Source organism: Sceloporus occidentalis, unplaced genomic scaffold (assembly GCF_023333645.1).
Source record: "Sceloporus occidentalis isolate IW3139 unplaced genomic scaffold, rSceOcc1.0.p SCAF_5, whole genome shotgun sequence".
Taxonomy (NCBI): domain Eukaryota; kingdom Metazoa; phylum Chordata; class Lepidosauria; order Squamata; family Phrynosomatidae; genus Sceloporus; species Sceloporus occidentalis.
Genome location: NW_028316985.1, coordinates 142,350,232 through 142,364,900, shown reverse-complemented (window position 1 = coordinate 142,364,900; position 14,669 = coordinate 142,350,232). Strand labels below are relative to the sequence as shown.

The window sequence follows — 14,669 nt, the reverse complement described above, 5'->3', positions numbered from 1 at the left end:
CTTTCCCAAACAACCCACAAATTGAAGTTGTCCTTTTTACAACATATGATGTTGGACTGATGTTTTAATGAAGCTTTCTACCATGACCCCAAATCCCAGATTAGATCCCATCAATAAATATGGAAATTTAGTATTTTTGTACCCTAGTGTTCATTACTTTATACTCACTTTGATTGAGCCTCATTTAACGTTTTAATTCCCATTCTCTCAGTGCGAACTGAAATTTTTGGAGATCTGTATAATCCCTTTGATTTTAAGCAACCAAAATAGTTTTGTTTTATCCTCAAACCTGGCTACCCCACTAATAAAATCTAGCTCCAGGCAGTTTATGAGGAAGGTCCCAGCAGAGATCCATGTAGAACTCAACTATTTATATCCTTGTGTCTGTATGGAGGGCCTAAATACTCTAATCCCATCTGAACTTGGAACCAAAGCAGGGTCAATCCTGGTTAGTACTTGGATGGGAAACTGCCAATAAATACCACTTGCTGTAGGCTGTATTTCAGAGGAAGGAACTGGCAAAACCACCTTTGAGTATTCCTTGCATAGAAACACGTATGGAATTCATAAGGTCCCCATTAGTTACCAGCCAACTCGAAGGTACACACACACACACACACACACATCTATCTACCCCTGTATGGACCAATATACTTCTGTAATAAAGCAGGGCAATAAGGACTATAAACAGAAGTGTAGGGACAGGTAGCAAATGTGGCAGTCTTTCTCCAAAGGATCATTCTGTCTCTTCATATAGAGTTTTCTTCTAATTCCTGAAGTCTTCATTTTTAGTAGTTTTAACCCCACCTTTTAGAAATACAGTTTTGACTTCTAAAGAGACAAATTTAATTAGTTATACCAAGGAAATGTGGCCATAGATAACGTAAGAAATGAATACATGAATAAACAGATGTGTCTCCTTTTGAAAGTCAGAGAAAATCTAGCAGCACCTGGAATGAACAAGAACATTTGGAAATGGTGGATTCAAAATAAAGGGAACTAATGCCCTTAAAGCATGTGACAAACGGAACTGGAAACTGGTAGAGCTTTTAACAGGGGAAAACATTACTGGACAGCTCTTTGTCTAAAAATGCACAGATAGATATCCATATGCAAACTCCCAGAATCTCTCTCACGTATATATGTCTATACATATGTGTATCTATATGCATATATAAGCCTCTATAAGCATACTTTAGCATCTGTTTGCTTATAGATATGCCTGCACATTTGCCAAATGTTGCTGCTGGTATTTTCTTAATAAGCACATGTGAAGAAAGGAATTTTGCTGTATAGTTTTGTGTATACGTTTTAATCTGGTTCCAGTTTTTTGATTATTAAAATTGTGTTTCAAATTTTTTATCTTGTGGATTTTTAAACATACAATATGTTTTTTAACGTGTAGTTAAAAGTAGACTGCTTTGTGCCTTGGACTGGGGAAAAGGCAGAATGGAAATAATATAACAAGAACGTGTAAAAAGGCTCTTTAATTTTTAAAAACTGTGTTTTCTGTGTTATTTTTCCTGAGCTAAAGATATTGGACAGGCTAGAAAATAATTAGGTTTACAAATTATAATTAATTAATTAGTCTTGCTAATTATAATTTATTATTAAATATATTTGTAATTAATCATTAAATATAACTAAAAACTCATACTTTTTAACATACCTGTTCTGTTTATCATCTATATGTACGTCTTGTGTACACAAGAACACAACAGTAAGCATAATGCAGAATGTAATGCAAGTATAATAAAACTAGTGCAAAACATAAACTCTTTTTCTTGAGTCCATATGACCAACTGAGATTTTCTTTCTTTCTTTCTTTCTTTCTTTCTTTCTTTCTTTTTAGGTTACCTGCTTGCAAGATTTTTTTGGTGATGATGATGTTTTCATTGCCTGTGGACCTGAGAAATACCGTTATGCTCAAGATGATTTTGTACTGGACCATAGTGGTAAGCCTGTATATCTTAGTTTTTTGTTGTTCTGATTCCACTTAGATAATTTTGCTGAAAATGTGACAGCTGAAAGAAACAAATGAAAAGTGGCGAGGGGTTCTATGTTGCACTGGTAGTAATTTCAAAAGCCAACCACATGGGGCATTTATATTCTGTTGTTACCACTGATTTTGATGCATATGTGGCATGCTATTCTGATGGGGGGTCACCATAAGTCAACAGGCAACTTGTAGGCCCATACACATTCAGGATCAAAATAGTTCTTGACTTCTTGAGACAAACTATCTCTTAAGTATACTATATAGCTTTCTGTTGTATCTTGTTCCTAAAAAAAGTTCTTTCATGAACATTATTGATAATATTGCCAAAGAATTTGATCACTGTTAAATAGAACTTTAATAGCAATAGCAAGTACATTTCTATACCACTTATCAGTGAACTAGCACTCCCTAAATGGTTTACAGTCTGTAAGCCAATTGCCCCCAAGAAGCTGGGTATTCATTTTACTGACCTATGAAAGGATGGAAGGCTGAGTTGACCTTGGAGCCCCTTCTCTAGGATTGAACTTACAATGTTGTGGCTGCAGTATCAGCATTTAACCAATGTGCCACCAGTGCTGCTTGCCAAGGTGTCCCACAGTAATGCCCTTGTAGAATTATAAATACTGTTTGTACCTCTGCAGCAAACAACTCTTCCTCTTGTCTATAAACAGTTGCACTTGTAGAACCAATGTAAGACCAGAAATAAACACTACTGCTTTTCAAAGTAGAAAAATAACTTTTCTGATTATTTTCTGGTTAAAACCTGACAATTTCTGGTTTTGGCATTAGATATATGCTGAAGTACTTATTTTTGTTACAGCAAACCCTCATAGAATATTAATTTATGCTTGATACCAGCCTACTGTGATCAGTGTGTAGCCAGTGCATTACTGAGAGCCCATGTTTAAATCTATGTTTTGCTTAAAATTATAAATATAAGATTGGGTTTATAAAACCAAGACTGAAAAATGGTATAGTGGATCAACATATACTTATATATGGAGTAACAAATCAAGAATTCTCTGAACAACTCACTCTTCCTAAGTGCTATCTACTAAGCTGACTAAATGATGTGTGTTCTCCATAACCTTTGCAGCAGGCCAACAATTCACTATGCTCATCAAAAACCCAGTTAACCACATCTCAGTTCTGGAATCTGTACGTTGCAAAATACTGGCTTAATGTTGAGAGCAAAGAATGTAGTCAAAACATAATGCCCCACTCAGCACAAGAGTTTATTTTAGTACTAGAACATGTAGTCCTTTCATACACAAATATACTCCTGGCTTTCTCCTAAGCTTTCCCCATTTATGCAGCCTAGTATGAGGTATGAAACAACTTTTTTTTTGGTGCTGGTATAGTTAAAACGCAGGGGATTATAACCTTTCTGATGGACTGCAAGATCTACCATTAGATCCTGATTTTTCTGCTGATACTCTTCCTGTTGAAGAAGCAGACAGATTGCAGAGTGCCGTCTGAATAATTAAGCTTTCTGTTAAATAGGAAAGACACTGGTGTGAGCAGGTGGCAGGCATATAACTCCAGTCAGGTTGGCCAAGTCTGCAAAATGACAGCATATTTTTTGACTGTATGTGCCTTCAAGTTGCCTGCCAACTTGTGGTGACCTCCATGAATGCTACACCTAAAATGTTGTTCTACCTTGTCAACAGAGAAGAGACATACAGAAAACCATAACTGTTCTCTTTATTCCCTAGTTTTTAAAGGAGAAATAATCCAAACTAGTTTTAACACAATTTGAGGGGAAATTGGCCATTTTCCACAGAATCTGAGTGGGTGGATTTATAAATTTCTGTTTATTTATTTGAACAAAACTGTTTAGGAAATTGCACTGTTTTTATCGGGAAAGATATAATGTTGTAGGTGGCTTTATCTGGAAGTAACTGGAAGCTCAAAATATTTCTTCTGTTATCCATCTGTTTCTTTATAGAATGTCGTGTTATGAAATCATCTTATTCCCGTTCATCTGGATTGCAAAGATATTCTGGATCAAAAAGTCCTGGACCTTCACGTCGAAGCAAGTCACCTGCTTCAGGTATTGTGTGTGTGTGTATTGTGTGTGTGTGTGTGACCCAGAATGTTCAGAATTCATTAAAATAAAAATAAAACAACAAAACCACTAATACAGCAAGTAATTATAAAACACAGAAAAATAAATAAAACCAAAGCCAATAAATTCAAAACAGTTTATTAAACAGTAGCTTGGGCATTTTCTAAAGGCTTCACCTAACTCTAAAAAGACAGATAATCTTTTCTAGGGAGGGAATTCCAAAGTGTCATTGTTGCAAAGGCCCTGTTGCTTATTTATTTATGTCCCCTTTATGCAATGTTTCCGGGGGGGGGGGGGGGGGCGTTGTTAGATACTATTTAAAACAATGTCTAAGTTGGCTCTAAGAGCTAGTGTGACATAATGGTTTCAGTATTGGCCTACAACTCTGGAGACCAGAGTTCAATATCCTGCGGCCATGAAACCTACTGGGTGACCTTGGGCAAGTCACATGCCTCAGGGGAAGGCAGTGGCAAACTTCCTCTAAACAAATGTTGCCAAGAAAAAACCATGATAGGTTTTCTTTAGGGCTGCCAGAAGTTGGAAGCAACTTGAGGGCAAGCAACAACAGAAGTTGGTTCTTCATCAGCTTTACCTTTAATGGAAAGGGAAACCTACATAAGAGACTCTGAGGAAGATCTCCATATCTGTACAAGTCTGTGTGGTCCTTGAAGCATAGCACTGTAAAACTGTATAAACTTTTAAAGATGCCAGAATTTTGAATTGAGCCTGAAATGGAAGACAAGCTAATCATTTGAAGACTGGTGAGGATATGTTTGTTACATCTGTTCTACATAAGCTGAATGAAACCCTAAAATGCAGTGTGTTGTATCAAACTTGCTTAAAAGCATTACAACAGTTACTTTTTTCATAGCTATAACATTGAGCAGCAGGTGCTCCATTTTCTCTTTCTGTTTTAGGTTTTGCCCCAATGTTTTTGCACCACCAATTTAAATAGTACAATGGTTTTGTCTTACAATCAGAACTAGATAGTGAAGATGATATTAGAATTATTAAAAGGAGAACCAAAGAATGGATATGGATTTGCACAATTTAGGGTTTCTCTCCAAGTCCTGCTGTTTCCATAATCTCCTCATCTCTTGGCTCTGGTGCTTCAGCACAAAGTATGTCCTCTTTCCCTTGCTCTTCTTTCCTTCCCTCTCCCCGCTGCCTGCTTAATAACAAATGCTTTCCTGGATCCTCCACTTGGCCTAAATTCTTGTTCACTTCAAATCATATTAGCTTTCTATTCATTTATGTTTTGAACTATCTTTTTTGTCTCCCCCCACCCACAGTGCCAGGATTTTTAAAATGTTAGGACATTATGAAAGATGCTTTCCAGACAGGTGAAAAGGGATCTTGCTGTTTATTGATTGCTAGCAGTTTGTTGCTCATTCAGTGCTGGCATTTAGGCCTTTGGAATTTTTAAATACATGACTAAAGATGAAAGCAAAGAGACTCTACTGATTTACTTGATCTATTTGTCACTAAGGAGCTGAACTTTTGAAAGGATGACTGATTGTTTTTTCTACTGCAGAGTGTTGTGAAAATCTGTTTGATATGAAAAGATGGAGAAAGGAAAAGTGGAGAATGGAGACTTGTGACATCTTGAAAACCAGTCTTAAAGGTGCCACAAAATGACTCCTCACCTTTCCTTCCCTGCTTTTTATGCAGAAACTGTACCATGGCCGTCTCTTTTGACCTTCAAGACTGGAAAAAAACTGTCTTAAGTTTAAAAAATGGAAGTTCCCCAAATACAATGTAGTTCCTCTCTATTTCCCCCCTCCCCTTTCTCCCCACTCCCCTCCCTCTGCTTTCTACTGGCATCTTTTGCTTTTGTGTTATCCTAATTCAGAAGACAGTGAAATCTGATGACAACTATCAAATGTGACATGACATAATTTGAGTCTGGTTCAGGATGTTGGCAGGTTAGCTGAGGGCAATTGCCAGATGGCTTGATGACAAACAGAAAGGCTATTGAAGTATTCATACAGAAAAGAGAGAGAGAGAGAGACTGTAGGCTCAGGTAGGAAATGAGCAAAGGCTGAGCATTCAAACTTTTGGACAGTTTAGGTTTCACATTCTTGTTAAGCATTAAATACTGTTGACTTCAATTAAACATCATCCTAAATAAGCATCTGTAGACAAATCAGTATTTCTTTTAAAGATTTGGACTGAATCTGTAGTGCAGAAATAATGCAGTTTGACACAGCTTTAACTGCCATGGTTCAATGCTATGGAATTTTGGGATTTGCAGTTTTGTGAGATATTGAGCCTTTTCTATCAGAAAGCTCTGGTGCCACAACAAACTATTCCAGAATTCCATAGGATGGAGCCATGACAGTTAAAGTGGTGTCAAACTACATTATTTCTGCAGTGCAGATGTATTTATATTACATCTTCAACATGGCATCCTTACCTTTCTCACAATTACATAATTTCCTTATAACCCAGTAGTCTGAATTTGCATTTATATTAGTTTTTAAGTTGTTTTAAAAAGGACTGTATACATCAATTACAAACCTTACTGGAAAATTACATGCCTTAATGGAAAATAAACTCCCCATTTTTCCTTTAAAAATGTTCCTTCCTTTCACGTCTGTGAATAATCTTTCTTCTGTCTTTTTCCTTTGTGTCAATTGAATGAATACAGTAAAGAGGAGTGGCCACTACTCCAGTGCTTACTCTTCAGCAAAATCCCCAGGTGAGCCATTACTATTATGGCTTTGTACCACCTCGTTGCTGCCTACATTTTTATTTTATCTTTACTTTGCACTGTACTGTTCTATGATTTGCAAATTTAAGACATGATGAGTTTATCCTGTCTCTGCATGCAACCTTGAAATGGTTGTATCACAGCTTAATGGATATTTACTTTTATTGCACTTAAAATATAAACTTATTATCATAAATTTTTGGCCCACAGACCAGAAGCTTTATAGCCGTATAGGTTGCAAGTGCAGCCTTGAATCCTGGAATTAAATAAAGTTCAAAGACAAAATGGAGCCTTTTTTAAATTCCTTCATATACTGGAACTTACGTAATAAAGTTTGCTACTGTAAGGAATTACAAACACCTGTATATACAGCTGCTGATTATTCAGCTGTACTAGTGATATCCAAGTCTGATGATATCTTAAGAATCTTGCAAATCTATCCATTTTGCACTAGATGTAACCCAAATGAGCTCCTTTGCTTCTTATTACAGAATAAATCAGCCATGCAAATAAGCCTGAAAATTCACTAGCTTGCAAAAAAATGTTACTAACATACAAGTTGAGACTGCATTTCTGTTTTCTGTGGGCTACGGAGGAGGAGACGTTTTCCTTTCTTCCATGGATAGCACATTTGTGGGCCCCTCTGCCAATTCTCTGTAACCTGTCAGCTCTGGTGACCAAGCATGTTGACAAATACAAGGCTGGTATAAACTAAGAACTTTATAGTTGTATGTGCCTGTTTTGTGCCTGCATGGCTTGGGTTCTTCAGATTCATTGCTCAGAAAGTAGGAGAGTGCTGACTGGTGCAATTACTGCAGTTGACTTGAGCCTTTTTTTTAAAATGGATAAGTGTATTTTCTTTTGCATGGACATCTTTTGCTTATTCATTCTTGCAGGGGAGATGGATTGCGTATTGTGATAAGCACTCTACCTTGAGCCACTGGCATAACTAACATTGGTGTCACTTGATGTGTAAGGTGCAGGACCCCAAAGCGGAAGGGGTGGGGCTTCCAGGAGATGCTGGGTTTGGCTGTAACGGGAGCGCGCACTCCAGCCAGTTCGTTCCTGCTGTCTGGCTTTCCTCTGAGGAAAGCCAAGCCACAGGGAGCAGGGTTGGGGGCACATAGGCACTCTGGCCAGCTCCTTCAGGAAGCAGGGAGGAGCCAGCCAGAGCACACGCGTGCCCTGATCCTGTTCCCTTCAGCTTGGCTTTCTTCAGAGGAAAGACAGGCAGCAGAGAGGAGAGTCCCCAAGACCAGTCCCCTAGGGCCTGGAGACCTCCCCAAAGTCCATGGAAATGGCAGTGTGGCTGGGAAAAGAGCTGCCCACCACACACCTGGGCCAGAGACCCCTCCCCTGCCATCTAGAGAGTCCCCAGGGCCCACAGAAATGGCCACATAGGCCGGGAAAGCAGCCACTCAGCCGGGGAAAATGGCAGTGGAAACAACCATACACATGGGCTGCAGAATCTCCCCTTCCCCAAGCCTGGAGGAGCACCTGCTTGAGCCCAAAGAATAGTTGTGACCAGGTGCCACCCCCTCTTCTCCGGTGTCACCCAGTGCTGTCCGCAACCCCCGCATCCTATCAGTGATGCTATTTTGTTGAGCTCATCTATCTAGAGATTATGGGGCTGATTTTTTCCTTCAACCTGACTGAAATCTAGAATTATTTTGCTTTGTATTGGCTGAAGCCTCTTGCTGTGGCCATTAGATCTTTTCTAGTCTAAAGAGTCCCTGAATCAGTCACAATCATCTGATGTCACCAATACAGATGTAGTAAGATATTGAGATGTCAAACTCTCCCAACCATTGGTAGCTCCAAGGGGAGAGGACACTCTTGTATATTTATTTCATTGGTTGCTCAACTTTGGGTGTGGGAGGAGGAGTGCTGGCTGTGTTGCTGTGAGTTGTGGGATTCCCTTTGTGCAGACATGTGCCAGAGGTAAAGCTGGCTGAAGAGAGGAAACCCTTGAGGAATGTAAGCATACAAAAGGAGGATTGAGTAGACATGGAGATAGGAAAGTCAAAACACCTTTTAAGTTTAAAATTGTTTGGTTTTTTGTTTGTTTGTTGGTCTTAAAAACATGAGTCTAGGAATGGAAGAAAACCAGCAACACAGCCTTCCTGTTCTAAATAAAAGTTCATTCTACTACCTTAGAATCTGATGCATGGGAGAAATGATGTTAGCTTCTCCTATGGTCATATGAGCATTTTGGTTCCTAAATAGTGAAGAATTCAAAATAAATTTATTTGCAGAGGAAGCTATTTTAGGATACTAGACATGTTTTTCACTGCAGGCCTTCACTCACACACACATGCAAAAATGATGCTTTTTAAATGAATTTTCTGTTGCCCATTATAGATATTCTTTACACAGCTGAACAAGCGTAGGTGGTAACCCATGTTTCTATGGAAACTAAATGTCTAGCTGGCTGGCTCATCCTTTTCTTAAAGGAAAAGCACTTAACCGTACTTAGAAACAGTTCCTTTATTTTCTTCTTTTTGGGCAAATATGGGACCATAGAATCTTGGATCACATTGATAGAAGCATGGTTGATCGGTCTATGAGAGAACCTTGCCAATTGGTACATATTAAAGAAGCAATTTCTGAAGCAATTCAGGCTTTAAAAAGAGCAGGAGGGGTTCTTTTTGTTTCATAAAGGATGTATTTTCACACATAGTCACCCCTCAAAATTCAAGTGTGAAACCAATGTTGCGCCAAGCTGGTTCTGGACAAAGCACAGCACAGACGACTGTACAAATAAAAACATTTTCAGGCATTTTGGTTTGCTTTCAGAGGGGTAATTGCATAAATGAGCAGAAGCAATCTGCAAGTATCAGCTCAGGTTTCTGCAAGAGTGATCTGCCTCTTCTCTGGCAGCCTACTAGGTGGGCCAGAAGGAGGAGGAAGGGAGAAGGAGGTGACAGAAAAGAGTGACAAAGAGGAGAAGGCTTCCCTTCTTTTGGTTTTAGCTTTGTCATCACTGACTTACGCTTGCCCAATACTGCATGAGGTGCTTAGCTGATTACCACCAAGGAAGGGAATTACTTCCAAATAATCCCTCAAAAGTGGGAGGGAATTGTCCATCATGATGTAAACTAGGCTGGACTGCTTTTGTTTATACATAGAAAATAATAAAGGATTGTTATTAGTCAGCCTTTAGCATCTTCTTTCTTGGCACAGTTTAAATTGTGTGGCCACAGTGATTTCTCAAACACATACTAGCTGTCCCAATGTCATAATTTGGCATCTTCATCAAGGTTTTTGGCTAAAGGCTGTGAGCTGTTATCTAGACTAAAAGAAGTTGAAAGCTGGAGTACTGTGGCTCCAATATAGCATACAGGTGGCATGTCTGTCTGGAAAAGACACCATGATTTTAAAATTGTGCTTAAAGGAGCATTCATTCATATGCTCTTTTGTTTGTTGTTATGGTATTGTGATAGTAAAATTCCTTTTCATAGAGCTTCCACATATATGGAGTCCCTGTCAGAAGTGCCTCTAGAACATTGGTACTAGATATTTTGGACTTAGGGCCAGAACAGACAGGCCAAAATAAAGCTGCTTTGGGTCACTTTGGAGGTATGCTATTTAAATGACACATGCATCGGAGCGTGGCTTTGGTGCAGCTTCCGGCCTCTTAGAACACATGCATCATTTAAACAGCATACCTCCAAAGTGACCCAAAGCAGTTTTATTTTGGCCTGTCTGTTTGGGCCCTTAGTTCTCAGAGGGCACAGCCACCTTGGCCAACAGGCAAGAATTCTGGGAGCTGAAGTCCCAAACATCTGCATAGCCAAAATCTGGGAATTGCTGCTTTAGAAACTAAAGATGACAAGGACAAACATGATCTAAGTAACAGTCTATTGCTGTTTCTGAACATGTTTGGATTTGACTTATAGGAAGACAGGGAGTTTTTGGGGTGGAGATATTTTTTAGGACTGTATGGGGGGGGGGGGGAGCCTGAGGAGGATTAGTAGAAAGTAAACATCAAGGAAAAAGAATATGAATTGTCCAGAGAAATGAAGAAAATGGGGGAAGAATATGTTTCTATAAGCTTTTGACCACCATATTGTGTTGATCATCTTAAGGTAATTCCTAGCAGGGACAAATGGTGGATCCACCAGTGCAAGGATGACAAATCCATTCTGCAATGTATCACTGATCCTCTTGCAACTACTCTTGAGTTGAGTAGTAGCTTTTCCAGCACCATTAGAGCTCTTTTTCAACTCAGAGGAACTACAGGAAGAACTCTGGTGAAGTCCAAAGTAGATTTGTCGGCATCACAGCAATGGTTCTATTAACCACCCCAAACCCTTGTCTTTGATGGTTAAGTATTACCAGAGTATATGTTGTCTAATAGTGTTTATATTTACCATGGATGAGTGGAGCTTTCTTAAAAGGAATGCATTAATTATTAACTGTAATTTCAGCTTTTAAAAACATTTTAGTAACAAATTCATTACTTTTCTTTGCCTTTGGTTATTCCCATTAGTCAATGGAAACACAAGCAGCCAGATTTCTACTCCTAAATCAACAAAATCTTCTAGCTCCTCTCCAACAAGCCCAGGAAGCTTTCGGGGCCTCAAGGTATGTTTTGATACTATTATCCATCTCAGCTAAAAATAAAGTTTACAGTGGGTCATTGATATCCACTGGGGTTTGGTTCTAGGATCTCCTGTGGATACCAAAATCCATGGATGCTCATGTTCCATTAAATAGAGTGGTACAGTAAAATGGAGTCCCTTCTATAAAACAGCAAAATCAAGGTCTGCTTTTGGAAATTTATATATATTTTTGGAATAGTTGGAGCCATGGGTGCTTGAATCCATGAATAAAGAATTGGTGGATAAGGAGGGCCTGCTGTACTTCTTTGGGGTATTTATAGTTGGAATGCTGACTTTGTGTTTGCTATTTCAGTTATTTTATAACAATCAGTACACTAAAATGTAGAAGCCATGAAAATCATTCCAAAAGAGTTATGTTGCTTGTACTCTCATTACATTGTATAAAATTTTATATTTTCAACTTTTATTATTAACCTCACTGTAATTAGTGAAGTTTGAACAATTAATTTCACCTCCTCCTTTATTGCTAGTTCTTATTAATTATAACTTGCAGTAATTGTACTTATTTATCTATATCCCATCATTTCTGTATAAATACATGGTAGATTACATCTTCTAAAAACAGGAGCAATATAATGACATAATGAACTGAAATCTCATAAAACTAGCAAAGTGTGAAACACAGTTTCCCAAAAGAAAGAAAGTCTTAGTTCAAAAAAAAAAAAAAAAAAAAAAAAAAAAAAATCAGTGTGCCATTTTACATGCTAAATTTGATTGCTTATAATTAGTGCATGCCTTAAAGGCAACTAATTAAGAAAGAATGTAAAAGTAAATGTTAAAAACTGAGAATTTTAAACCCAACAACAACAAAAACCTTAGTTGTATTGCTGTGGTGTACAGCTGTTTGGGTGTAAACTCCAGCTGTGCTTTGTTTACTTGGGATGTGACTAATCTTAACTGATATATCTGAATTAGAACACAGCTTATGATAATACCTATTTTGGTGTCTGGAATGTATTAGCATGTTTCTGGGAAACTGTCCAACAGAAATTTATACAGTTCGAAAAATTAACCTCCAGAGTACAACCATTGTAGTATCGATATGACTGAATTGACAGGTACTGTCTAGCTGCTAGACTTTTTGTGTGTGTTCATGTTGATTTATCCAGGAGAAGTGCATTTCTTTGTGTGTGTTTTAATGGCTTTTCTTTTTGTCTTTTGCTGAAGAAATTTTCATGAGATTGGGGTTTGTCTAGGATGAAATAATGCGTAGGCTTGTTTCCTTGAAAACATTTTGATTTTGTGCATCATTTCATATTAGGCTATTTAGGGAGAATGTGATGACTTCACCTCCTTTGCCCTGATCAGCATGGTAACAAGCAAATAAATCAGTGATGAAGAGTAAAAACCTTTCCTCAGTCTCTTAAGCTTATCACACAGTACTTGGAGGCACGGGAATGGAACAAAAACGTGTGTTACCGCACGGGAGAATGCCGCCAGGAATCCCCTAGCTGTTCCCAGCCATTCCTGGCAACCAGTTTTGAAAATAAGCTTATCTGTTGCAGTAGAAATGATACTCCTAGGCCCGGTACAGATGGGCCTTTTGCGGCACACCCATGACGTGCTAAGGTTGCTCAGGGGCGGGGCATGAAACTCCTTTCTTGCTGCGGAGCAGGGAGAGGTGCCTCCCCAGCGCCTCTTTTGGCACTCTGTACCACGCCTTAGACAGTTTTCAGGAAGATATTTGTGTTTTGTCTGTTTTAGTGGCAAAAGGGATGGGAGAAGGCATTTAGCAGCACCTTTGATTCAGACTGATTTATTTTGGCAAGAGCTTTTATGAATTTTAGTTCGCTAATTTCAATAAGCCGGTGAAGTACAAATTTAAAGTCACAGATATTTAAGCAGTTATATTGTTGTACTGGTGGGAACAGAATATGTATGGGATCCAGAATTATGCAAATATGCCATAAGCTTTCAGAAAGTTGTGTAAGATGATACAGATCTGTCAAACAGCAGATCTATGAGTCTTGAGGTATTAAAGGAAAAAGATTTTCTTAAAATAGGAAGCTCTTCTGAGCAGAATCCTTTTATTATATGTGCAACTGTGATGAGACCAATATAGTAATAAATACTGTATGGCAAGAAATCATTGTCTCTGTTCACGCCTGTGCCAATATATTCCAATTCAGCTGTTTTACTTTCCAGTCTTGCTCTTACTTTTTTCAAATTAAAAAAAAATGAGAACAGCTATTTGTAGGTCAAAGTGTCTAGAAAGGTTGAAGTGCTCTGCAAGCAGTTTCTGGCATTTCTAATGTCAAATTTGTGATTGCTTGTCCTCTTGGTTGAGGACAGTCTGTACAATGTATAGTGCAGAGGAGCATTGCTGACAAACAACTGCATATATCACGTTGGAAGACAAACTAGTAAAAGTACATCTGATGTTATGGGTGGCAATGTTGCTGTCAGAGTAGATGTAGGGTTGGCATCTCAGTTTATAACAGAGTGTTAATCCCTCTGTTTCATCAATGTTGTGTGACCTGTTGCAGGTGAATAGTTGTTTAAGGTTGGAAGGGCTGTCTGTATAGGTCTTGTCACCCATACTTGATTGTAGATCATTGATCATGCTTTTAAATGGTGTTTTCTAGGAAATATAGGTATAAACTAGTGGTCTGTTTTCTGGTTTTGGTTCATCCTACAATAGATTGTTCATGTCTTGTTAATTTGGCTTTTTCCTCCCCCTCATTAAATGAGTATTTTTCTTGGAGAAATACCTGTCACAAAAGTATGAGTTTTGAGTTCCTGTCTTGTGGATTTGGACAGATACAGTTGAATTGGAGGGCTTGGTTGTAAATCAGTGGTCCCCAAACTTTTTTGAGCTACTGCCCCTTTTCTCTTGGGCAACAACTCTAGCGTTCACGCACACACACACACACACCCGTGTGTGTTATTAGGTCTACTGTTATACAGCAAATTCAAAACAGCCAGTCTTGGCTCCTGCTCCCTTTGCACCCTGTCACTTTGTCAGCATGAACTGTGCAGCTGGCTGAGCAGAGACTGAGAATCCTCTTGCCTGTGCCACCCCTGTGACAAAGGCAGGCACAGGTAAGAGGCTTCTCTGTCACTGCTCAGCCAGCGGCACAGTCACTGCTCCCTTTGCACTCAGTCATCCTGGGAGCTGCAACCAAGCAATGCTTCCCCATAGAGCCATAAGTGATCCTCCCACAAACATTGTTTCTTCTTATCCAATGAAAGACAGCAGGAGCAGTAGCGCAGCTCCAACCTGCCAGACAAGTCCTGGCAAAGGTGACAAAGCTTAAGAGGGGT

At 38.8% G+C, this 14,669-nt stretch overlaps 1 protein-coding gene across 2 annotated transcripts in view; it reads left to right on the top strand.

Annotated features, from left to right (window-relative positions):
* The window catches only part of DCLK2 (doublecortin like kinase 2), a 96,156-nt gene that overhangs the window by 39,354 nt on the left and 42,133 nt on the right, over positions 1-14,669 (top strand). Inside the window, exons 3-6 of one of the 2 annotated variants that reach the window (XM_089525706.1) lie at positions 1,853-1,955; positions 3,948-4,052; positions 6,718-6,768; positions 11,273-11,367. In XM_089525706.1, the coding sequence (XP_089381832.1) occupies positions 1,853-1,955; positions 3,948-4,052; positions 6,718-6,768; positions 11,273-11,367 (354 nt within the window). The remainder of the gene's footprint in view (positions 1-1,852; positions 1,956-3,947; positions 4,053-6,717; positions 6,769-11,272; positions 11,368-14,669) is intronic. The other variant, XM_089525707.1, reaches the window with a different exon arrangement.